Raw genomic sequence first — 25,823 nt, 5'->3', positions numbered from 1 at the left:
CATGAAATTGTCTCCAAATGCTGTCCATCTTTCTTTTGAAATCTAATGTGCAAGCCTCATTTTTAATGCGTTTGATAACTCTAGCAAGCAACTACTCTGGCTGGAATGTATCTTCATCACGTCGATTACTGACGTATGAGTATATTTTGTACAATATTTTTTGCAAATGAAACGCAATTCGCGATTACTTCGACTTCTTGTATTCGTGTGTTACTATTTTATCACATGTTATTATCGTTCTCGCACTTGTAATCAGGTAGTTCATGCTAAGATATGTATTATAAAATGGTCCGAGATCAGAAGTTGTTAACACATGTGTCTGTATAGCTTCAGTGTTTACTTTTTGAATAGTTTCATATGCAAACGGAATACACTTCATGGATGCAATTATCAAATTGGTTGCTAATTTTAGATCAATGATATCGTCTGCCTTGGGGACTTGATTTAAAGTTGACATCACTGCTACTGTATCCATTGCTAAGAAAACTTGATTATGTATTTGACAGTTTATTCCATCATAGTACTGCGGACAACAACACAAATCACGGTTTTCCATTAAAAGGTGAACACATTTGCCATTTTGGCATTTAGCTTTGCAAACCTTCTTTGAAGAACATTCTTGCACAACTCCTAGTAAGGCCGTTCTGAATTCATACATGTCCAACTACGTATCTCTGATATGGAATTAGTGTTCGTTTTTGATAGCTTACCATACACAACCATGATTTGATCAGCTTTAAAAAGTTTTAAAAGTAAATTCGCGCCAAACTTCAGAATTGTCTTTTCATTGCAACCTGATGTTCCCTTCACTTGCTGGAGTAACGACATCTTTGAAAACCGAGTTCCATTTAAAGTTGCCATTAAGATGTGCCTATAGTTATCTACAATGTCAAAATCGTTCTTGAACAACTTGATAGTCCACTGCAAGCCTGCCTCACATTCATCTTGTTTTGTACATTTTAACTCTTCCAGTTTCTCCAGGAACCGATTAAGAATTAAGAAACTAAATTCAATGTTTCTGAGTTCGAAGTAAATTTCTCTTTAATCTCTACCAAACCCCCTGTCAGTTGATAACTCAAGTTTACTGTTGATATCTGTGAATGTCTTTTTCAATTCTTTAAACATTTTGTGTTCTGTTTTAGGATTGAACTCCTGTATGAACGAAGCAAGGCTATCGACGGTACCTATAAAATTTGTCATCAAGTTGATTTGATTAAACACATTTGACTTCGGCTCGGTGCTAAATATATCAACAAGATGCTTCCCATCAGCGAACCCAACTTTGATTTGACTCTTCCATTTTCCCCTTAAAGATATTTCTTCTCCAAAGACAAAGCATCCCATCAGACTCCACAAACAACTGATGACAATGAATATCTGCATATTGCTAGAATACAATGTATATTTCATAGTGACTATAATGTAACACAATACTAAAGTTTAAATCATTGTAAATTGGTGTACACGAGATTACATTATTATCAGGAAAAACTTGAAAACAAGAATGTATTTACAACACAATGCTTCTGTTGCTGTTCTTTATCTTTGTCAGTTGTTTAAAAGTATTTAGCAACAGCAACCACAATTCACACTAATATCAGATATAACATCATTAATCATACAGGTACTTCATGATGATACATATCGTTGCCAAAATTTCATGAGAAAGTAAAACTGCTGATCAGTTGATAAATTTTCAAAAAATGTCATGCAGTTATTTTGTGAATGTCATATTGACCTTAGAAGAAATAAACATACAGTTGTTTCATAGTGGTTTTTAAAAATCAAACAAATGGCATATAATGCATTTGTATTCTTATAACCTAAAGCCTTTAATTCAGTGGTTTTCGTTTGTTGCAGTGTTACACTTTTGTTTTCTGTTAATTTTTTGTACATTAATTAGGCCGTTTGTTTTTTCGTTTGAATCATTTACATTTGTCCTTTCGTAGTATAGTATAGCTAATTTGATTAGATTCTTGGTGTTTGAACGCCACTTTGAAGCACCGCTTTTTGGCTATTTCGTGGCGGTTTGTTATATTGATGGAGGAAGCCGGAGTGCCCGAAGAAAACTACCGACCTTCAATAGGAAAACAATCCTAGTCAATTAAGATTGGAGTCGAGTAATAACTACTTAGACGATAAGGCCACCGATTTCCCTCTATTAAAGCTGATTATGCAGTATGGGATTTCCCATTGTTGAAGGCCGTACGATGACGTATACTGTGGATTCATTAATATTCGTTGGATACCAATTTTTGTGGATTTCGTGAGTCAAGGAAAACCACGAAATTAAATGTTCAACGAATGAAAATTTTTCTATATCTTGTATGGCGACTACGACAAAACCACGAAATCAAATATCCACGAACATGTAAGTTTTCTTTAATTCATGAAAATTGGTACCCACGAAAATAAATGAATCCACAGTAGTTGTTTATTTCTTTGTCATTTGGTCTCTTGAGTTGTCTCATTGGCAGTCATACCGAATTTTTGTTAAATCTATTTATGTTGTAAAAGATATTTCTTTACTCCTTACAACATAATTAACATATAAGGTTCTACTAAAGTCAAAATATGGGACACTTCATAAACATCTAAACTTTGCCTGTATAATCAACCTATAACAAATAAAATCCTTAACTATGGGAACATTCAAATTGAGATTGGAAATGGGAAATATTAAACATACTTAACACATACACCATGTTTAAATTGTAAATAAACTTGAAATTGTTTTGTTGTGGCCAAACCGGTTCTTTGGGTAATCACTAAATTTTCCAAAAAAAAATTGGAGGCCTGCTAGACGACTTAATTTGTTTAAAATTGGTATGTACGAATACCATAACCTGCAATGCAGTACAAGCTAATGTTTATATGTCACATACATATGTTTCTATGGAATATTTGTCCAATTTCTGTATTGTACCGTCGATATTCGTTCAGGTACATGAAATTAACTAAAACTCGAAAATCAATACATATTCTATTTATATTCACAATAAAAGAGAGACGAAAGATACCAAAGGGACAGTCAAGCTCATAAATCTCAAACAAACTGACAACGCCATGGCTAAAAATGAAAAAGACAAACACACAAACAGTAGTACACATGACACACCATAGAAAACTAAAGAATAAACAACACGAACCCAACCAAAAACTAGGGGGTTATGCGGAAGCTTTTCGTTGAATATAAATGTATTTAAATATTCAACAGTAAAGAAAATCATTGATCATTAACAGCCAATGTTCAAGAAAATGAGTGTAACTTACTTTACGTAATCGTTAATTTAGTGAAGTAAACTATATAATGAGATTAAACCAAACTTCCAGGAATACCCGTATTTCAGTTCTGCATGTATGTCAGAAAATTTTAGGTTGTGTTGAGTTGGTTATGCATTATTGAGAATGACGAAGTAGTTGTTAATGTCAGTTTATATATTAATCGTATTTGTCTAGTCAAAAACTTTTAACATTTCTTTTTTTAGAAAAAAAAACCTCACCAATGCTGTGTGTTAGTTTTGTCTGACACTTTTGATTACTCCCAAACACTACAACATGTACAACGTCAACTAATATGTACAGATGTTCCGTGATAATAACTTCTAAAGTTGCATTTACCTTTTCATGAGAGATACAATTACAAAAACAAAAATATCAATATCAAGAAGTGAAAAAAAAAAAAAGATTTTTTTTATGCAATAAAATTACAAATTTTGTGGGTCCTTTCCTAGACTTTTATCAATAAATTGTTGTACTGTATAACTACTACAATTATTGTTCGCCCATCCATACCATCTTATCACTTTCTATATCGTTAACTATAATCGGTCTTGTGTTTAAAAGATTATTCAATGATTACCTTTATTCTTCAGTTTGTATATTAAAGAATAGTTTATATTTTCATGAATGGTATATTTGCAGTAGCATTTGGTTTCTTCACCTCACTTTATACGTGTGTAATCTTTCTAGCTTATGTAAAATGCTTTTGAGTAGTTGAACCAATTGTAGGCTACGCACATTTCTATTATTATGTTACCGAATGGTACTTTCCTTTTTAATTAATACTTTCTTCAAGTTTCTGTTAAGATTTTCTTTATGCAATACAATATTGAGTGTTGATTTTAAATTGATGTACATACGTTTTGTGAGGTAATTGACAGAACATATTTTTTTCCGACGCATAGATGTAAAGTCGGAATTTTGAATAAAACAAAAAACACATGACAGACTTGAAAGAATTTTTTATGTATATGCAGGTGATTTGTTCACCTTTGATATTTTAAGAGTTTTTATAGAGTTCATGATCATCTGTTATTTGTATCAGAACAAATTCCAAAGATGCAGTATAATTCCAATGTAGTGTTATGTATGTTTAAGGTATCTGGTGTTATTTTATACAACAAACGCTTCAATCATTAAGAATGATCTTTGGTTAAATCTTCTTTTTCATAAGTCATATTTTTTATGTTTTGATGCTGTTATATGATTTTATTTATAAAAGCACCAACATAATCAATTCCCTGTGTCAACTATATATGAATAAAGATCGTTTATGCTAGCAACATGACAGCTATTATACTGACGAGAACAATAGAAGGACAACGTACAGTTTAAGAATCGATTTGGGTCATTGTACCTATCAAAACATCACATTCATCACATTCATCACCATCATTGTATTAAATTTATCATTAGATATTCATTATATATCGAACACATTTGAGTATATGCTATATCTCTTAAAGTTCGTTCTTTAGTTGTACTGTTACACCACTGTCCTATGTTATGGGGTTGGGGGGGGGGGGAGTTGTGATCCCACTAACATGTTTCACCCCGTCACATTCTGCATGTGCGTGTCCGTTCAAAGTCAGGAACCTGTAATTCAGTTGGTATCGTTTTTTTATGTCTCACATGTTTGTTTTTCTCCCTTTTTGTACATAAATTAGGCCGTTAGTTTTCTTGTTTGAATGTTTTTCACAGTGTCATTTCGTGGCCTTTCATAGCTTACATTGTGCTATGGACATTGCTCATTGTTGATCGCCTAACGGTGATATGTAGTTGTTAATTTCTGTGTCATTTGGTCTCTTTTTGAGATTTGTCTTATGGCAATCATACAAGATCTTCTTTATATATTTATTTTTACACAGTTATGTAGACATAAAAGCATCTTTTCTTCTCTTAAATGTAATTGTGGATACAAGAGATTAATTAAATATCGTAAAAAACGTTTAACAAAAAACGAATGATCTCTTCAGAATAAACTAGTGTTGTCAGTTGTGTCATTGTCAATCATTTAACACATCCTGTTATGTTTCAAAAGGCCGTATAAAAGGAATTAAATTTTTAGAATATTTTTTTTTGAATATGTTATAATTGATAAAATGGCAATTTATTCGCAACAAAACTGTACCACATTTATTTATAATTCATAAATATGTTTGTTTACCGTTACCCTAAATATATTTAATTGATATATATTTTTAGGTTATTGTTGTTGTTCTGGTTTGGTAAAAGTCATTACTGATCAAATAGATTAGAGACTTAAATTGATAATGTTTCAAACTTATGTCGAGTACGGTTCAGAACCATGAAAACCTGACTCAAGTACAGTCCAGATTATATAAACAGGAAGAAACAAGAAAATTATTCAAAAATCCTACCAATTCATATTTGCTTGATACGAAAAGACTTCTCATGTTCGATGTGAATGTTTTATTATGATTTATTCCATAAAATTGAGAATGGAAATTGTGAATGTGTCAAAGAGACAACAACCCGACCAAATAAAAAAACATGTATATATGGATGACATTGGTGTTTTAGGTACATTGTCTGAAAGACTAAAAAAAGATTTTAAAAGCGAATTTCGTTTATTATATACAAAAAAAAAGAATGAATGTTTTAATTGACAATTTAAATGCATTGTTAAAACATTCTCTAACAGATAAAATAACAGAAAACTCACAATAACTTAATTGTTTTTTTTTGGCGAGAATACACATGTTGACAAGTGTTTAATTACTTGATGACAGTTGCCACCAATAAAAAGTGTTCATAGTTTATCCGGCAGATATAATTTCAGGAACAATATATACAAAATCAATATTTATGGTATAAATGTTATTACTAATAAGTATGTCAACCATATTGATTAAAAAACATAATAGACACAGTAATAATACATGTAATGATGAAGATATAAAACACGGAAATAATTCAAAACATTTTAACATAGATCGTTTATCTTATGTAAACGAGAAATTCTTACTGATATTATGTAAACCCTAAACAATTATACCGATTAAAATATGCAATAGGTGCATTATGTCATCGTGATTGATCCAAAGAATGTCAGAAGAGCAGTTAATTCGATAGACAGATTATGATATATAAATTTATTAATTTAAGCAGAAAGAATTATACCATCACTGTTATACCGAATTTGTGTGAGTGTTTCTTTCTGTCGATCTTTTGTTTATGTCCAACTAGACGGGCGTTGCATTTGACATTGACAGCTAGCAAATCAATTGATACTGTTTTGGGTTATTTTCTATTTGCGACAATGAAAATTTCAAAACAAAAGACTTTCTAAACTAAAAAGGTGTTACTAATCAAATGATTTACGTTCTTTAGTTTTGATCCTGTATAATATGGTCATTGCTACATAAAAGTTCAGATGTCTTTTTCCTAATATATAGTCTTCCTTGTATCAATGTTTAAAAGCTAATAAATGAGTAGACGTTCAAAGCAATTCCTTATATTGATGTTGGATATGTTATTGACTGTACAACCACTTGCACGTTTACTATATAATCAATTAGGCCATTCTTATACAATCGTATTCCGTATAAACTTAACAAATAATACATCATCTGAATAATATTTAATAATAAACTCTTTATCTTAAGTTTTGTCTTTGTGAATATTCCTTTTTAAAAAATTACTGTTGAATCTATTTTGATAATATCCATCTGTCGTGGCTTGTACTTCTTCCCGTCATCCCGCATAACATATGTCAAAGTGTTATATTATTGTTATTGAAATCCTTGACAAAATAAAAATTATTAAAAATCTGTTGTCATTGCATTTTATATACCACAATTTGTTTATTTTAAACAACATATTTGTCACACTTTTAATTTTTATGTGCTAACTAGTTAAATGTTCACATGTCTGATTTATCATATATCATGTATGTATTGCCTTACAGCTCTGTAAATGCAATACATACACACCTTCATAGGTCTCCTACGTCTGCCATTTCAAAGGCAACAATATTTATAACAAAATTAACAAAGGATTATGACTAAGGGGTTAAGGAAGAGTATTACTTTTATTTAACAGTTGCTATCAAATATACGCTTGTTACTCTTTAAGGAGGTATAGGTGTCTTCGCCCTCTTTGATTGTAAAAAACAGAGAATCTAAGGTCCGTATTTTCTATTCAGTTAGCAAAATTTGATGCGGGAATGCAGATATTTAATGTAAATTTTCATTTAAAAGAACCAATTTATAAGAACATAACTTATAAATATTAATATTGTTACAAGTGTTGATTATTTTTGGTTTTTTTTTTAAATATTTTCAAATTGGCATTTTAAGGGGAGATAACTCTAAAACAGTGCATTTTCTAAAGGACTATACATGGAATTTTCCTAATTTGTCTTTTAACAGGAAAAAACGTACGGCGACCCTATCTTTTCTTTTGATATTCTCAAAGCATTGTCTGAAAGCTATCTTTTCCTAATTTATTTTACATTTCTATCATTTTGTTTAGTTTCTATTAAAAAAATTGTGTTTTTTCCTGTATAATCCATACAAAATCTGTCATTTTGTCGCAACCTGTAGCTTGAGAAAATGCGCGGTGACCTATCATTTTTATAATATTTTTGAACATGTATCAATAGATACTTCATTTTGGCAAAGTATGAACAAATTCTATAATTTTTATTTTAGACTCCCATACCACCTTAAATGGAGAATATATGCAAAATATCTTTTACTTAGGCTAATGACAACTTTTCACACTTTATCATTTTATTTACACTGAAGTAAAAAAGTAAATGTATATGATTAAAAGAATGGGAACTATGTAAACAAAAATGTAATTGACAAATAGATTCATTTAATACATAACATTTTATAAACAGTAAACACTGATTCAGATTTTTTTTGTAATCAAATGTAATCAAAAAGTTTTTAGAATAACAGGGTATTTTGAACAGTAGTCGATTAAACTAAATTATAGGTAAAAAGATGATTGACTGATTGATGATTACTTGAAAAACTGTTTTCAATTACATGTAATTAATGATTACAATAATTATTACAACTTCCCTCATGTCTGATTCACAGACTACACATTCTCTATTTGTCCAGAGTTACTGTGCCAGGATGTGAAATTACAAAACAAAACCAACCAATGTACAATTTTTTCGACACATATCGCACAAATACAGAGCATTAATTTCTTCAAATACATAAAAAAAAAATAGAAATATTTGTTGACAGTGAAATAATTCTACAATGTTCTCTTCCGTATCATCATTGTTGATGTCTTCAAACTACCTAATTGTTTTTTCCAGTAGTACCAAGATATTCCGGGTCCTCCCTTTTCTCCAAACTGACCATTTAAATTACAATGATAACAATCATTATACCACCAACCTCCTTTATATGCGGTTGCACAATTTCCGGAAAACCTGTCATTGTCGTTATCCTTTGTAGTGAACATCATACCGTTATGCTGGGACAAGCTGTCACCTTAATTTAATTAAAAAAAAACACACATATATATATATGTTTAGCTGCACATGAGATTTAGACAATGACAAATTAATGCATCTACTATTTAGCTCCTTTTAAACCAAAAACTTAAAATATAAAATACTTACCTTTTTTCACAGTCAATTGTATCAGTTGGAAATTTCTTAAAAAGGAGCACTCACTAGCTGTTAAATTAAAGTTCACCGATTTGACTCAAATTCTCATATCTGATTTATAACCTTAAAATAAAATTGAGAATGGAAATGGGGAATGTGTCAAAGAGACAACAACCCGACAAAATAAAAAAAAACAGCAGAAGGTCACCAACAGATCTTCAATGTAGCGATAAATTCCCGCAACCGGAGGCGCCCTTCAGCTGGCCCCTAAACAAATATATACTAGTTCAGTGATAATGAACGCCATACTAATTTTCAAATTGTACGCAAGAAACTAAAATTAAAATTATACAAGACTAACAAAGGCCAGAGGCTCCTGGCTTAGGACAGGCGCAAAAATGCGGCGGGGTTAAACATGTTTGTGAGATCTCAACCCTCCCCCCTATACCTCTAACCAATGTAGAAAAGTAAACGCATAACAATACGCACATTAAAATTCAGTTCAAGAGAAGTCCGTGTCTGATGTCAGAAGATGTAACCAAAGAAAATAAACAAAATGATAATAATACATAAATGACAACAGACTACTAGCAGTTAACTGACATGCCAGTTCCAGACTTCAATTACACTGACTGAAAGATTATGATTTCATCATATGAACATCAGGCACAATCCTTCCCGTTAGGGTTTAGTATCATACCATCATAACATATATGAGAAGAACATAACCCGTGTCATGCCAACAACTGTTTTTAGAAAAAAAAAGTGTTTAGTTCCGACGCAAAGACCTTATCAGTGACTCAATATTAACGCCAAAATATGCAATTTTTAATGACTTGACAACAGTATCGTGATTATATCCCTTCTTAATAAGTCTATTCAAAAGTGTTTTGTAAGTTTCTGAGGTGAATACTGACACATTTGTGCTATATAAAGAATATGTCCATAAAAAATTGGATGTGAAATACCTGAACGTATAAGAAGTCTGCATGTTGAGCTATGTTTACGAATGATGTCTTTATACCGATGATAAAATTAAGTAAATGTTTTGACTAGTTTGTGATGTCGAAAACCCTGGTGTAATAATTTTTCAGTAATACATAAATTTCTCTCGTTTAAATTTAAAACATTGTTACATACACGAGCGAATCGTGCAAATTGAGATATATAAACACCGTAAGATGGTGACAAGGCTTTCCGTTAGTGATATAGATATCAAGATCGAGGAAAGGGCAGTGGTCATTGTTAGTATTAGCTTTATTTAAAGTAAGTTCAGCAGGATAAATTTAATTAATATACAAACTGAAGTCGTCATTATTGAGAGTCAAAATATCATCCAAGTATCTAAAAGTATTATTAAATTTGTTTATCAGATGTTGTTTTGATGGGTCTTTGCTTATTTTTGTCATAAAAAGTAACTCATAACAATCCAAAAAGAGGTCCGCAATAAGTGGTGTACAGTTAATTCCCATTGGAATTCCGATAATCTGACGAAATATGGAATCCCTTAAGCGAAAAAAAATGTTATCTAGTAAAAATTTAAGGGCATACTAGTATATAGTATCAAAGCAGGTCCAATTAACATAGTTTTTTTCGTTTATTGCTACTAAAAAATGACCTTAAAGAGTTTGAACATATATATTCACGTTTTGATATTTTGAATCCCCATAGAATTAGGTGTGTGATTTTTTTCTTAATGAGAATGTGAGACAATTTGGTATACAGGGTAGAAAAATCAAAACTTTGAACAGATTCACAATCACCAATATAAGCATGCAATTTATCAAGTACTTCCAACGAGTTCTTGACACTCCAACAGTAATTAATTCCACTATTATCGAAGGCCTTATTTGAACAATTTATTATAAGGTTTTTAATTGTACCAAGTGTACTGGTAAGAAGAATAGACAATTTAGTATTTGAACAATGGCTGGAAGACGAAATAAATCTATATTAGTAAGGGGTTTTGTGTAGCTTCGGAAGCCAATACATAGTTGGGACTTTCATTGTATTTGACTCTGCTTGTAAAGCGGTGGCTAAAAATTTATGTTTGTTACAGATTTCTGAAAATGGAGTCAGTTGGAATGTTGGTGAATTGGTGAATTCCTTTTTCAGAACCTCAATATCAATTTACGTCAAACAATAATAATATTATTAGCAGCTTTATCGGCCTGGACCAAAACAAATTCCTTGGCTAGTTCTTTTAGTTTATGTTTGATACGAGAAATAGGTTTATAGTAATATTGTTCATAGTAAAATGTTCTTTAAAATGTTGACGGGGGACGATATGTAGGTCCTTTACTGAGGAATGATTTTAACTCTCGGTCTTGAACGATGTTAATATCTCCTGTTATAACATGGGAAATGGGTCCATAAATATATTCGGAATCACTGCAATTACATGAAGGAGGTGTATTTAAACTGATATTAACATCTTCACACAATTGACTATAATTAAACACAAATTTCAGGGTAGATTTCTTGTAAATATAACAAATAAGAGGTAGCTCAGTATTGTCAAAATATCCAGGAATTTGTTCTTTAACAGAATGGTCGTTAAATATACCGGCTGTACAAAAACATGTATGCCAATTTTAAAAGGTGTACAATAAGCAATTTACAGGGTATGGGCTTGATAATATATAGCCTCATTTCGAATCGACCTCCGATGACCTTCAATGGTAATATAAGCGATATAAACACAATTATAGATATCAATAGAATGCGAACTCGTGCAATTGGACTTTTCTCCAAGGTCTGTTTAATTTCAATTTATAGATAAACATATATTTTAATCATCGTTTTTACCTGTATAAGATTGAAGAATGATTTGTGTGTGGATCGAATCAAATGATTTGCCTTTGTTTCACTTGCAAGTGAGACATTCTCTTCTTTTAAATGATCGAACAAGCACACTTTATGCATTATCTTTATGTAAAGGGGGAATTGAAGTTCAAATAAATACGGGTCAATGAGGTCGTATTATTCATTTACAAGTGAATGAAACATCATTAATGTTTCTTAGCTTGATTTGACAAAATTGAACCATACTGGCTGCTTAAAGCGAATTGTATTTTTAATATTTTTCTTTCATAAATCTTTGAACAACAAACTTTCCATGTGTTATTATCATGTAGCCAGTGCCTCTTTAACACTGAACTCATGTAGATGTAAAATGTAACAATTGTTTACTGTACTTCTTTTTCTATATTTAGTAATAATTACAAATTACTAAATATAGAATAGCAAATTACAATTATGCTTGAGTTTAATGGTTTCTTTTGAACTATAAGTCATTATATCTTACTAAGCGATTTCTGCAAATTAAAACTATTCAAATCCTTAATCAGACATGTGAAAACGAGAAGTGTACAGTGTAACTAAGCCATTTTGTAAAACATCTTATATATTATCGATTGTTATTTCAAAGTAAGATCCCTAGACACTGTTGCTAACAAACCTTTTCAAAAAATGCAATGTGTTTTTGTTGTTGTGTATGTGCCTATGTTCGACCGATTAACTTAAGATGCTACCAAATTCCTTGACTTTTATTAATTTGGCAGTTTAATTTTTATAAAATTTTGATCAAATCTTTACGTTGACCCTTTTTCAAATTTGAAATTACTCAAAAACATTAAACCACACACTTAATACGAAACAAAACGTTGGATATATATAACAATTTGAGAACATGATTAAAACGTTCAGCTGGTTGTTATATAATCGCCGAAAAGTTTTTGTGTTTGCTTTGTATAAAAACAAAAGAAAACCAGCAAAATTTATTTAATATCTCCGTTAAAGAAAATAATCAGACATATCTCCTCTTATAAGGAATACAATTTTATCAATATATAAGACAATGAGATTAACTCACACAATTCAAAAAAGTTTTAAATTCTCAAAAATATTGTTTTCGGTTTCATTATTTTTTTTTAATTATTTGCATGACCGATCGTTTTCTTCCATTTTACGATTTAAAATGACAGACAAATCCTACTATGTCTGCGGTAAAACTATTTTACAATTTTAAGGAAAAAGTAAGGTTTAGTAATTAACATGAACAAGTAACTTTCAATGTCAAAACTAATGATACTAAATTGTACTTTAGTAAGCACATCGGTGATGATATGAATATCAATTTTATGCATTGTTCATTTTGATAAAGTAACTGTTTGCGAAAGTATGAATTATTCTAAATTCTAATAATTTTATACCTAGGCATAGATAAACCTTCGCCATGGTCGGTACAACTTTTTGAAATTGTGGGTCCTAAATGCTTTTCAATTTTATCTTAATTGGTTTACTAACTACTTTTATCTGAGCGTCACTTGTGAGTCTTATGTACACGAAATGCACGTCTGGCGTATCAAATTATAAGCCTGGTACCTTTTTAGCCCTTAACCAGAAACAAGTGTTATAGTAAGTTTTTCATGAAATGATTTTGCACCAAAAAGTTATAAAAACTGCCAATCTTTAAGGCTATTTCCACATAATATTTGATATTAAATGTAAGAAAGTGCACGAAAAAGCTATGTGCTATAAGTTTTAAGGTATTGACATCGTTTGGAATATACAAATTACCTGAATTTCCACTGTAATGACTGACGGTCAGTTTGTATATACTTGATTTGTCCCCAATGGAAAAGTGTCTATATTTTGCATATGCAGTATCTCCTTTGAAATCTCCTAAATCAATACGCAGCACAGATTGTCCTTCTGATGTTAGACTATGTATCTTGTCGTTTCCTGAATACATATAAGATCATATTATTAATAAAAGATATCAGTGGTGCATTTACTTGTTTCGGTTGATTCGGAATTCAAGTCGTTAATGATTACATGTATTAGCTTATCTGTAAATTTTACAGACGCAATCACGAATTGGCTGATCGTTCTGGAATGAATGTTTCACAGATAATATCGGATATGTTTCTTACGTAGTAACTACAATTCCCTTCCCTTTTCATGAATGTAACCTACCAGGGATGGGCACGATTACTGACAAATGTAATCGATTAATAATCGATTACATGAAGGATTTTTGTGCAATCATTTAATAATCGATTACACTTATTTTTGTATGTAATCGATTACAATTGATTACTTTATCAAAAGTAATTACATTACTTTTCGATTACTGTCGATTACACGCTTTAAAATAATGAACAAAGTTTAAACACAACTATGTTGCTCAACTTATTTTGGGTGGAAATTTAGAACATTACAAAAACAGCTTTAAAAGCAGGGTTTATAAAATGTTATTTTGACAGTTGTTTCTAGATGGAAGCTCTTTTAGAGGGTTTAAACTATTTAAAAAATCTTAGTAATGATCAACATGAGAACATGCATATGCAACCATTGCATCAATTGCTTCTTAATTAATATTGCATTTAATTTTCTCAATGGTTTGCAAAGTTTTTCTGTTATACTGACTTCAGTTTGATATAATTACTTATTATTATAACATATATTTGAATAAAATTCAATTTTGGCAATGAGAGAGGTTTCCTTCCTCTGAATAAAAAACAAAATATAAATAAAAAAATATTTAAAAAAATTTAAAAGATGGAAATTTATAATTTATAATAAGTAATAGTTATACACCTAGGGAAAGGTATGTCTGGATAAGAAACCCCGTCGGCCGGAGGCCGTAGGGGTTTCATATCCAGACATGCCGTATCCCGAGGTGTATAACTAACTTACACCCTTTTTAGACTCTATATTGTTAACATTGATTATCAAATGAAAAAAAACAACGATAGCATATATTTTATTGACAATATCAAACCATGATTTATAAGATTTTTTTGTTATTACATGAAAACCCACTAGTAGCCTTTTTTGGTCATCTTCATTCACACTTTGACAAGTGAGTATGTTTTACCAATGTCAAGGCTGTTTTGCATATTCCAAATAAATCCTTGGGTTAATATGGATCAGCAGGTCAAGGTTGACCGTATCGTGTATACATATTAAAAACAAAAAATACGTCATGCAGTTGTCAATATGGAAGGGTATGAGACGGACGACATTTCTTAGTAAGCGGGATTTGGTAGATGAGACTTATTTAAAAGATAAAGGCAATATTATAACCCAAAGTACTTACCTGTATCAGTTTAATAAAGGTAATCATAACTATATTTTCTATTTTACGGTTTTATGGGGGGGGGGGGGGGGGGGAAATCCCCCACTACTCGAGAATGAATAAACTTCATATTCGGACCTACAAAGGGATAAGTGTGTCTGCAATAGAAACCCGACTTCCAGCCACGCTCAGCATACAAAGATACAGATTTAATATTTTGTAACTCGCTCTTCTGCGGAAGAGGGGCTGATCCAGCTGGGGTTCCCAACTCAAAAGAAAGGAGCGGGGGTTCAAATAAGTCAAATACATTGTTCTTTTAAATCTGGTCCAACCCGCGGAACCCCTAACCCGGATCGGCCACTGGATAACGGGGGGGGGGGGGGAGGTCGAGAATTAGAATCCCTCCTTTTTTTTTTTATAATAGTAACATATGACTGGGATAAAAAAAAATATTACTTCCAGGAAAGGAGGATTTTGAAGGTTTTTTGTAATTTAAAACAAATGCTTATTTTTTTTTTTGCTATTGGAATTTCCTTAAATGTTTTTTTATATCTTGAAACAATTTGTAGTGAACACTGTAAGTAATTTCTTGTGTTCATGCTATTTAAAGAATAATCAATTTCTATTGTTACGAATAACAATGGACTTTGTTTGCGGGATGTAGAAGCAGGGGTTTCCAGAAACCCCGCTTGTCACAGCCTGTGGTCAAAATCCATTGTTGTTCGTAACAATAGATCTATTCAATTTACACGTGTTTCTAAAATAGAAACTATGAAGTATAACAATAGAGCCGGGGTGTAACATGAATGAATTCACCCCTTTGTTTGGATAATCCCCCTAATTACACCTATTAAAACTGTCAATGGAGAATAATTTATAACCTAGGGGCATATATAGTGAATAAATCTTTCACTTATAATTAATCAGACCTAATTGATATCAAATCAAAGTCTGTGTCTCCTTGATTAGAAGTCTTTGATCATCTGATTAGTAAAACCAAGAAGATTGTTGATATTTCAAAATCATAAACAATATACATTTAAGTGTCAAAATTTGAATACATGTATCTACATCATTACTGAATAAAAATTTCAATGCATTGGTTGATTATCAAAATGATTTTGTATTCTTTCCTTAAGATCCACACTGATTTGTACAACAATCGACTGTTTATGAAAATTTGTCCATACTTAAAAAGTTTATAAATATCTTGAAGCTTCATACGAATTCAAATATAAACACTTATATATAACTTTATTTGGTGTCATACCATTATGACGAGTCAATGGTTATATATTCTAACACAAATTGATCGATTAATTGTTGGTTGCTTTTCGCTGCATTAGCACAAAAAGGCTATATCGTGGCATTAAGATATATTGTAACTCTTATTGAAAATTAAGCTTTAAGGAATTTTATAACAATTACACTTACTACTTCAATGCAGTACATAACTAAACTTAAGACTACATATATATTCCTATCTTGAATTTATTTTTCTTATTTTTAACTTTTTTGTTATGATATACAAGGTCTAGAAGTATTGACAAACATTAAAAGTCTTTTATTTCAAATGCTGGAAATAATCTAAATTTTGTAAGAAGATCTGGTTAATCTTATAAACTCTCAAGCAATATTAATACACTCTTTTTTATCAGTACTATAAACTGATGAATACAGGCAGTTTGTCTTTTTTCATTTCATATATAGGTTCCATTTTATCAAACTATTTTATTAAAGTAATCGAAATGTAATCGAAAGTAATCGATGATTTCATCATAATTTTTGCTGTAATCGATTAAATTACGATTACATGTAATCGAAAATATGATCGATTACAGATAACTGTCGATTACTTGAAAAAATGAAATCAATTACAATCGATTACGATTACAGATTACGATTACCCCATCCCTGTAACCTACCGAATTAGACTATTTCCCGGGTTTGTTATAAAATTAGCAACACGACGGCATCTGCTTACCTTTCCGGAGCACCTGAGTTAATCATGTTAACCCTTAGGTTTTGGTGGGGTTCGTGATTGTCATTCTTTAGTTTTCTATGCTGCTTTTTTGTGTACTATTATTTGTTTGTTTGTCTTTTTCATGTTCAGTCATGGCGTTGTCAGTTCCTCTATTACAATAAACAACTGCCAATACTAAACTAGCACAGCATAAATTATATTTGCGATGTAAAGGCCAACATACTATATCATTTGTGTAATTAATCAACAATTCCATGGAAAAATAAAATCAATGTATTCATACTGAAATTATTCAGTGGAAGGAAAATAGGAAAATCAACTCTGAAGAAAATTCAAAACGGAGAATCCCCAATCAAAGGGCAAACTAAAATGATAAAACACATCAAACGAATGGACAACATCTATCGAATTCCGGACTTGTTACAGACATTTTCATATGTAAAAATGGTGGATTGAACCTGGAAATGTCAATAAAAGAAGCCAAAGGAAAGTGATTTTAAAATCATGAAGATGTAATATGATTAAAAGAAGAAACCCCTAAACCAGATCAAATGACGCACGGTTAACATCTATTTGTTTACCGTACGACACCTCAATAACGAGGGAAATACATACCGCATAGCAACTATAAATGTTCACGCAATGTCAAATGTAAAACAAATTAAAATAAGAAAACTATCATGGATGTTGTTTTTTTCCAAAGTCGGGAGCCTGTGGTTTAGTGTTTGCTTTTGTTCTCGTTTATCATAAATGTTTTTCGTTTATTGTCTAATACACAAATCGGGCCGTGAACAATACATATAACAAAACTTTCAAACTGATATACAGTTCTCAAAGTTATAGAAACCCTGTAAATTATACTTTTGTGGTCACAATCAGCATATGACTAGCACGCCTTCAAGCACCTAGCATGGTCAACAATAATACATCGTTCAAAGTGATAATTTATTCATTATAACATAACAAAATATTTCAGTGAAAAGAAATAACAAAACATAGTCCGATTTAAGACTTATCCTAAGATACAGAATATCGAACTGAATTCAATGATTATTGACAAATTGCATATTTAATTTTATGTGTTACGTATTTACACATTTACTGTTTTGAACGTGACGATTGGTTCCGTATACAATAGAGTTGCGAAGCTTTCAAAAGACCACAAATACAGGCTATCGATATCTGTTAGTCTGTTAATGTCTGATAAGACACCCACTTCCATGACAAATAAGGGTTAATGGTACGTCAGATTCCTTTGATTTTGGTGAATATGTCATTAAAGGCTTGCGCAATATTTCATTTGTGTTTCTTATTTTTTTTTACAGATAACAGTATATCATTTTCTTAAAATGCAAGCCATGCATAGCGCAAGATCTACCTACCCTTCAGAACCACCTGAGGTCAACCCCCGTTTTAAGTGAAGTTTTTTTCATTGGTTTGGTTTGTGCGTTGTATTTTTGTTCTTTTTCAGCCATGTCGTTGTCAATTTAATTGATAGGTCTATGAAAATGTAGAAATAGTCTACTAGTCAACAAACGAAACGGTACACGGCAGTGCATTTTCCATAATGAAATAGAATACACCGCAAGTTACGCCGAATGTCCAATATGGCTAATTGAGTTATTAGAGACAAATACGCGAAACAATAATTTTGCAATTTTTGTTACTCAGAAAAAAATATGTTTACACAAAAGTTTAAAAATCAAAACAAGAACTTAAAACATTGAACTTAAACATGGTCTGCATTACAGATATTTGAATAATTAATTCTAATCTCCGAAATTAATCATTTTCCTCAAAATAAATTTGTCCGATGCGTTAGAGGTTACACGTTGATTTTCTTTTCTTCATGTCCAATTAAATCAGATTCTTTTTATTATAAGCATTTGCTAAATGTTGATGAATGTTTAGTATGGCGTCCATTATCACTGTACTAGTATACATATTTGTTTAGGGGACAACTGAGGAACTCCTCCAGGTGCACGTGCGGGGGTTTCTTGTTGCATTGAAGATCCATTAGTGACCTCGGGATTGTTGTCTGCTCTATAGTCGGGTTGTTGGCTAGTCTATTATTTTCTTAAAAGAAGAAAACTTGTCAAGTGTTATGATTACCTAACCAATATTCCGCATTAAGGTCACCAAAACCATTTTCATATTCATTCCAACCACGATAGAAATCTGTCTTTCCATTAAGTCTACGCTGGAAAACCTGAAAACAAATTGCTTTCAAAGTTATGATAAACAAAGGCAAAAGGTTTACAATATTAAATTAACATTCCAAAATATACAAAATGGTTGTCATTCATTAAGATTAACACCCTTTCAAAGACAAAAATCAGTACATGGGACCTCAATATAACGATTTTCTAGAAACACTAAGATCGATAATTAATATGTTGTGTGTTTTTGTGCACTACTTATGAAATAGTGTATCATAAAAAAAAACATTCATGCATTTTCGTATTTTTTTGAAGTTCTAAATACTTACAGTCCAGTAACCGCCATCAGTGTGCATATCACAATACACATTAAAGCCAGAACCACTATCTAGGTAGATCTTATAAACACCACTCTTGTGTACATCTTTATCCAATCCCGAACAATCCTTTGGTTTCAATTCTAAGATTTAAAGGAAAAATAAAAATACATATAGATAATTTCAATAAGGAATTGGACATATGTGTGCTTGTTACATTCTTATCTGAATATTTAATGATAATATCTTACATTATAATTGTTGTCATCCTTGATATGGGATTATCATCAACAAATCTTTAAACAGCCATTTCATATAATCGTCTCAGTTGTTGGAAAACATCACATCATACGAAAAACATTTGAAATATGAAAAAAAAACATCATATTCTTCCACACAACACTTTTGAACGTCGATGTATCTTTTATTATGTTTTCATTTTTTTAGAGTGTAATTAAGATTGTTCAGTAAAATGATCTAGTTATTTGTTGATATATCGAAACCAACATATGTTTCGAATGTACGTTATATAATAACACAAACTAATAATTATATATTGATAGTGTTATCATCAGTATTACGAAATGCGACATTTTAAAAATGCCTTTATAGATATCATTTGCAGTTCACATATCTTATCGATGGCAAATAGCATCTAAGATTTTTCTTTTGTTAATAGGTTTATTGTAACGTTTGAATCGTTGAATTTGTTTTATACTCCACTTTACAGTGCTTCTCTTTTTTTAAACTGTTTAGTGCTGGCATTCTACAAGTTCCTAATTTTTAAACTGTTTCATCTTATAGAAATATAAATAAGAAGATGTGGTATGATTTCCGATGAGACCATTCTCCACCAGAGATCAAACGATATAGAAGATACATCTATAGTTTACCGTACGGCCTTCGGTAATAGGCAGAACCCATAGAACGTAGTAGAACGACACAACACAAGAAGAAACAAGAAAAACCTTAAAAACAAGTACGAATACGAAAAACAGCAAGACATATTTATAGGCTCCTATCTTGCGACCTGATGTTGGGTTGAAGATGTTTTAACTGTTTGGGTCTATCGCTTATGTTTAACAAAATATTTGCATTATAACTACAGCTTAGCAATTCAAAGCTTACAATACTCAATGTTGAGTCAAATATTTAGGCAGCTGATCAAAAATTTAACTGAAAATTAGAGAGTTATACTCAAAACTTTTGAAATTGTTGATCGACACATCAACTCTTGCACAAAAAAGAAATCAACTCCAAATATTTCTCTTAAATCTATCGCAATTGTTGATCAACTCGAAAATATATACATGCACAAAAAAGAACTGGCTTTGCTATTGAACGCCATATCTGTCTTGTGTGTCTTTATTTATTATAAGAAGGTGGTTTTTTTATACGCAGGTGTTTTTCTTTTATACGGAGGTGGGTTTTTTTAATTCTACGAAGGTGGTTTTCTCACGGGAGGTGGGAGGAAACTTCCAATTATTGGGTATACGGGTATGTGCCAAAAATATGGTTCATAATTTTGCGAGATTTTATATAAGTATGACCCTCCTTTTTAATGACATCCTATATTAAAATGCATTTACATTTGAAAACTGTATATTGATTTGGGGTATAATCTACATATCATATAAATATGCTATTGAGAATATTACATTATTAATGGTCAATTCTTAATTTCACCTTTCAAATAAGTTCCCAAATGAACCCCGGAAATTTGTCTCCTGATTTGATCTTCAATAACGTATAAACGTCGTATTTTAAATATTATATATAAGTATAGGTCATTCTTTTTTAAATATTTATAAAACTATAGGTACTAAATTTCAGTGAATGTTATATTAAAATGGGTACGTTTTTCGAGGCAAAAATGGCACACCCTACTACAAATATATCGAAGTTACCCCCCCCCCCCCGTTCCCCCCGCGTGGGTTGTCTATTCTACGAAGGTATTTTTTTTATATACGAAGGTGATTTTTTTTCTATTAAACGAAGGTGTTTTTTTATTATAAAAAGGTGTTTTTTTATCATAACATGTATGAGAAGGTGTTTTTTTATCATAACATGTATGAGAAGGTGTTTTTTTATTATGTGATGATGGTTCTCGTGATTAATCGGGAGTGTGGCGTGTCACATTATCTTGAAAATAAGGGCGGGTCAATTGCTAATAAAATATGGAGAATATCTTAACTCACAAAAAAAATCAGTCTTAAAAGATTATAATATTTAAAACAAAACAATCAACGCATTACAAATGATAAAAGAATTCATCAATATATCGGAATTCGTCCACCTGCTGACCCTGCATTGCTTTCGGTGATATATTCGGGTTACACTAATGACTGGACGATTGCCCGGATTGTCTTTTTTTTAAATGAAACTAAAACACAAAAAAGGAAAAATGTTTTTCAACAAAAAAAATATTAACCGGACGGATTTCGCAACGAACAATAATAGTGAAAATTATTTTTATATCTTATAAAAATTTGAAATTAATAAACCTTTAAGATGAATAATTGTTAATATCATATTTTATGAAAATATTAACTGATGTGTTAAAACTAATCATATATTAGGTTAATTTGGTAACTATTAATTTAACTATTAAAACTCAAATGACATGTTATTTTGCTTGATTGGTGATTACGACAAGTATCAAAATTTAATTTAACTTAATATCTATACTTCTAAATTTTGCCGGTGTACTCTATTAGTTCAACAGTTTTGGATCAAGATATAAGTTTTAACGGATGCGATTATATTTTCTTACGATTTATAAGTTTATTTCAAAGATTCGATATTTTATTAGAGTCTTGCCACTTGCAATACATATAATGCAACCATCATCATATATATACATCGAATAAAACAATAATTTCATAAATTAAAATACAAGTGCCATTCTTTAAAAAATAATGAGAGGCTACAGAAATCAATATGAACTATAACGATATATTTAGCATGCCTATAAGAAACATTTCTGTTATGTAAAATAATACAACTACAATTATCATGCCTATAAAATATCTCAAGTTTGTATATTCATAACTATCAATCAAGCATAAATAGCAACCATTTTATTTACTTAAAATGTTAAAGCAGGTTTGGCAACCACATCAAAAAACAATCAGTATGTTTAAAAAGATATATACACTTATCATCATCAAATAAAATGTTTCAAATGTATCCGTCCGGTCAACTTTTCATGTAGAAAACATTTTTTACTATACATTTTTTTTTGGTATAATTTATTCATTTATCTCGAAGATTCTTTATTTTCTTGAAATTTAAACTATTAAGGTGGAATGGGAGTCTAAAACAAAAATTATCAAATTTGTTCATACTTTGCCAAAACGTAGTATCTATTGATACAAAAAAGTCATGTCGAAAAATATAATAAAAATGATGGGTCACTGCGCATTTTCTCAAGCTACAGGACGGTACAAACTGACAAAATGACACATTGTGTATGGATTATCCACGAAAAAACACAATTTAGTGATTAGAAACTAAACAAAATGATAGAATTATAAAATAATTCAGGAAAAGATAGCTTTTAGACACTGTTTTAAGAATATTAAAGAAAATATAGGGTCACCGTACGTTTTTTTTTCCGGCTAAAATACTATATAGGAAAATTCTATGTAGAATCGTTCAGAAAATGCACTGTTATAGATTTACCTCCCCTTAAAATGCCAACTTAAAAAAAAACCAAAAAAAACTACCAGAAATAGATAACATTTGGAAAAATAATAATATTTATAAGTTATATTCTTATAAATTGGGTCTTACAAATGAAAATTCACATTAAATATCTGCATTCCTGTATCAAATTTTGCTAACTTGATTGAAAATCTCGACCTTTTGTTCTCTGTTTTTTTACAAGGGGGAGGAAAACACCCATATCACCTTAAACAAACATGATAGTTACACGTTTTCTATTAGTTCTACACATTAAAACCTTTTTCAGGGCGATTTTAAAACTGTCGGCTGAACTTTTTTTTGTCATTTTTTTTTGCTATCAAGTTTATATTTGTTAATATAATAATCTTTATTTGTCATACAAGTAACATTATACTTGTGACATAAACAAAAGTAACAATAACAATAAAATAACTGAGTTGAACACACACATATCTATATATATACAAGTAAAACTAACTAAGAGTCCCCTGTCCTCAGCTCTAAAGACTGTTTTATAAAGGAACCTGTTTTTTTTACTTGCTTTATATTAGAATGATTTAGTAGGATTACTAGTTTTTGTGTATCAGATAGATTTTGAAACATAGGATTATCTATTGCAATGTCATTAAAAAGTTTTATACGTAAAACGTTATTAATTTGACAGTGGAGGAGAAAATGATTTTCATCTTCTAAGGTTTTACAAGTTGGACATGTTTTATTGTCTCGAGGTATTTTTAGATATCTGCTCTTTTCAATGAGCAAATTATGGTCACTAATTCTGATTTTTGTAAATAAACGTCTAGTTTTAAAGTTTTGATATTTAAGATAAAATTCTTGGTCTTGTTTGACTTTAATATTTTTGAAAAGAAAAAGTTTGTTATTTTCGTTCAAACTATTTATTTTATTTTCCAATAGTTCTGAATAAAATTTACTTGTAATATTCTTTATCCAAGTCTTTAATTTGTTAACTTGTTCCATGTTTTGACAGGACATTACTTTTTTGTGTATCAATATTCATTTCTTGTGTTGAGTCTTTTATAAAAGTGAACCAAGTATAAACTCCTTGTGAATCAAGGTGTTTACTTAATGCATAACTTTCTTTTAGTAACGGGTTTATGTTTTCAGTATTTAATCTAGCCCAATAAAGAATTGCTTGTGTTTTTATATATGTTTCTATTGGTTGTCTACCACGTTCAGCTTTAACACCTAAATTAGCAGATGTTTTTTAGTACCTAGAATATATTTACAGAATTTAACATGAACCTTTTCGAAGGGAGTCTTATCCAAATATTGGAAATTATCTATATCTTTGTTTTGAGATTTCAATCTGCCTTTTGCTCTATAATAAGATTGATATGTATCCATGTATGATATTTCAGCATTATATGTTAAAATTGGTTTTATGACAGAATCAAAAAGATTACAGAATACATTAACAGGGAAATTTCCCAAAAAGACTGCATGTGTTTTTAATGAAAACAGAGCTTTCCTAGCTTATTTGGCTAAATCTGTTAAACTTGCATTTAAATTTCCGTTATTTTTTTATCAAAGTGCCCAGAAATTTATATTCAGTAACGTTATCATTTTTTTTCATTATTGAACCTTACAATGTATGGTTCCAGTTTTGTAGTTTTTTGTTCAATGATCATTGTTTTTGTTTTTTTAGTATTTAGACATACTTGCCATTTTTCACAGTAATTTGATAAGTTATTCAAGCTATTTTGAAGACCTTCTTTACTTTCCGATAAAATTATAAGGTCATCGGCAAACAAAAGACTTCCTATATCAGAATTCAATATTCTCAAGGGTGTTGAACCTTTATGGTCAAAATTTTCAACTATATCATTAAAAAATAAATTGAAGAGTGTGGGACTAATACTGTCCCCTTGTTTTACTCCTCGGTCAATGGGAAAGAATCTAAAATGTTTATCATTATATTTTAAAGATGCTTCAGTATGAATAAACTGTTGTTTTATTATTTCAAATATATGTTTCCCTACACCCATTTTAGCTAATTTATAAAGCATTCCAATTCTCCAAAGGGAATCAAAAGCCTTTTTAAGATCTACAAAACAGACAAAAAGTTTTCTTTTATTTTTATGAATATATTTATCAATCAAAGTTTTAAGGATAAATACACTGTATGCAGTTCTATGATTAACTATAAATCCAAATTGGGCATTAGTTAATTTTTTTTCCATAGTTTTAATCATTCTTTGATTTAAGATGCTACTAAATAATTTGGATATACAGTTGATTAAAGAAATTCCTCTGTAGTTGCTTGGGTTACATTTGTCACCAGATTTATGTACTAAAGTTATGTATGCAGTATTTCATGAAGTTGGATAGTGTCCTGTTTTTAACATAAGATTAAATAATTTAGCATATGCTTTGGAAGTTACTGGACTACTAAATTTAATTACCTCGTTTTACACACTATCTGGACCACTTGCTTTTCCATTACTAGGTTTTTTTAAAATACAATTAATTTCAGAGCAAGTAAAAGGCCTGTCTGTTTCAGGGTTATAAGAAATATCATCTTAACACTTTTTCAGCTTTCGCTCAATTTTGGTTTGAAAATCATTATTTATTTTTGAAAACTTTTCTTGATTTTGGAAATGTTTAATTGTGCTTTCACTGTCCTTTAACATTTCTTTTAAATCATCATCTCCATCTAAATTTTTGTTTTCTAGTATTTTAGTATTTT

At 30.5% G+C, this 25,823-nt stretch overlaps 1 protein-coding gene across 1 annotated transcript in view; it reads right to left on the bottom strand.

The window, feature by feature from the left end:
- Positions 1-5,946: 5,946 nt before the first annotated feature.
- LOC134699223 (SE-cephalotoxin-like) overlaps positions 5,947-25,823 on the bottom strand; it is a 52,527-nt gene continuing 32,650 nt past the window's right edge. The window contains exons 3-5 of the mRNA XM_063560832.1: positions 19,066-19,162; positions 13,466-13,630; positions 5,947-8,765 (exon numbers count right to left, since the gene is read on the bottom strand). Coding sequence (XP_063416902.1) covers positions 8,524-8,765; positions 13,466-13,630; positions 19,066-19,162 — 504 coding nt within the window. The 3' untranslated portion in view covers positions 5,947-8,523. The remainder of the gene's footprint in view (positions 8,766-13,465; positions 13,631-19,065; positions 19,163-25,823) is intronic.

This window comes from Mytilus trossulus, unplaced genomic scaffold, assembly GCF_036588685.1.
Source record: "Mytilus trossulus isolate FHL-02 unplaced genomic scaffold, PNRI_Mtr1.1.1.hap1 h1tg000050l__unscaffolded, whole genome shotgun sequence".
In the NCBI taxonomy this organism is placed as follows: domain Eukaryota; kingdom Metazoa; phylum Mollusca; class Bivalvia; order Mytilida; family Mytilidae; genus Mytilus; species Mytilus trossulus.
This window is presented reverse-complemented; position numbering and strand designations above follow the sequence as displayed.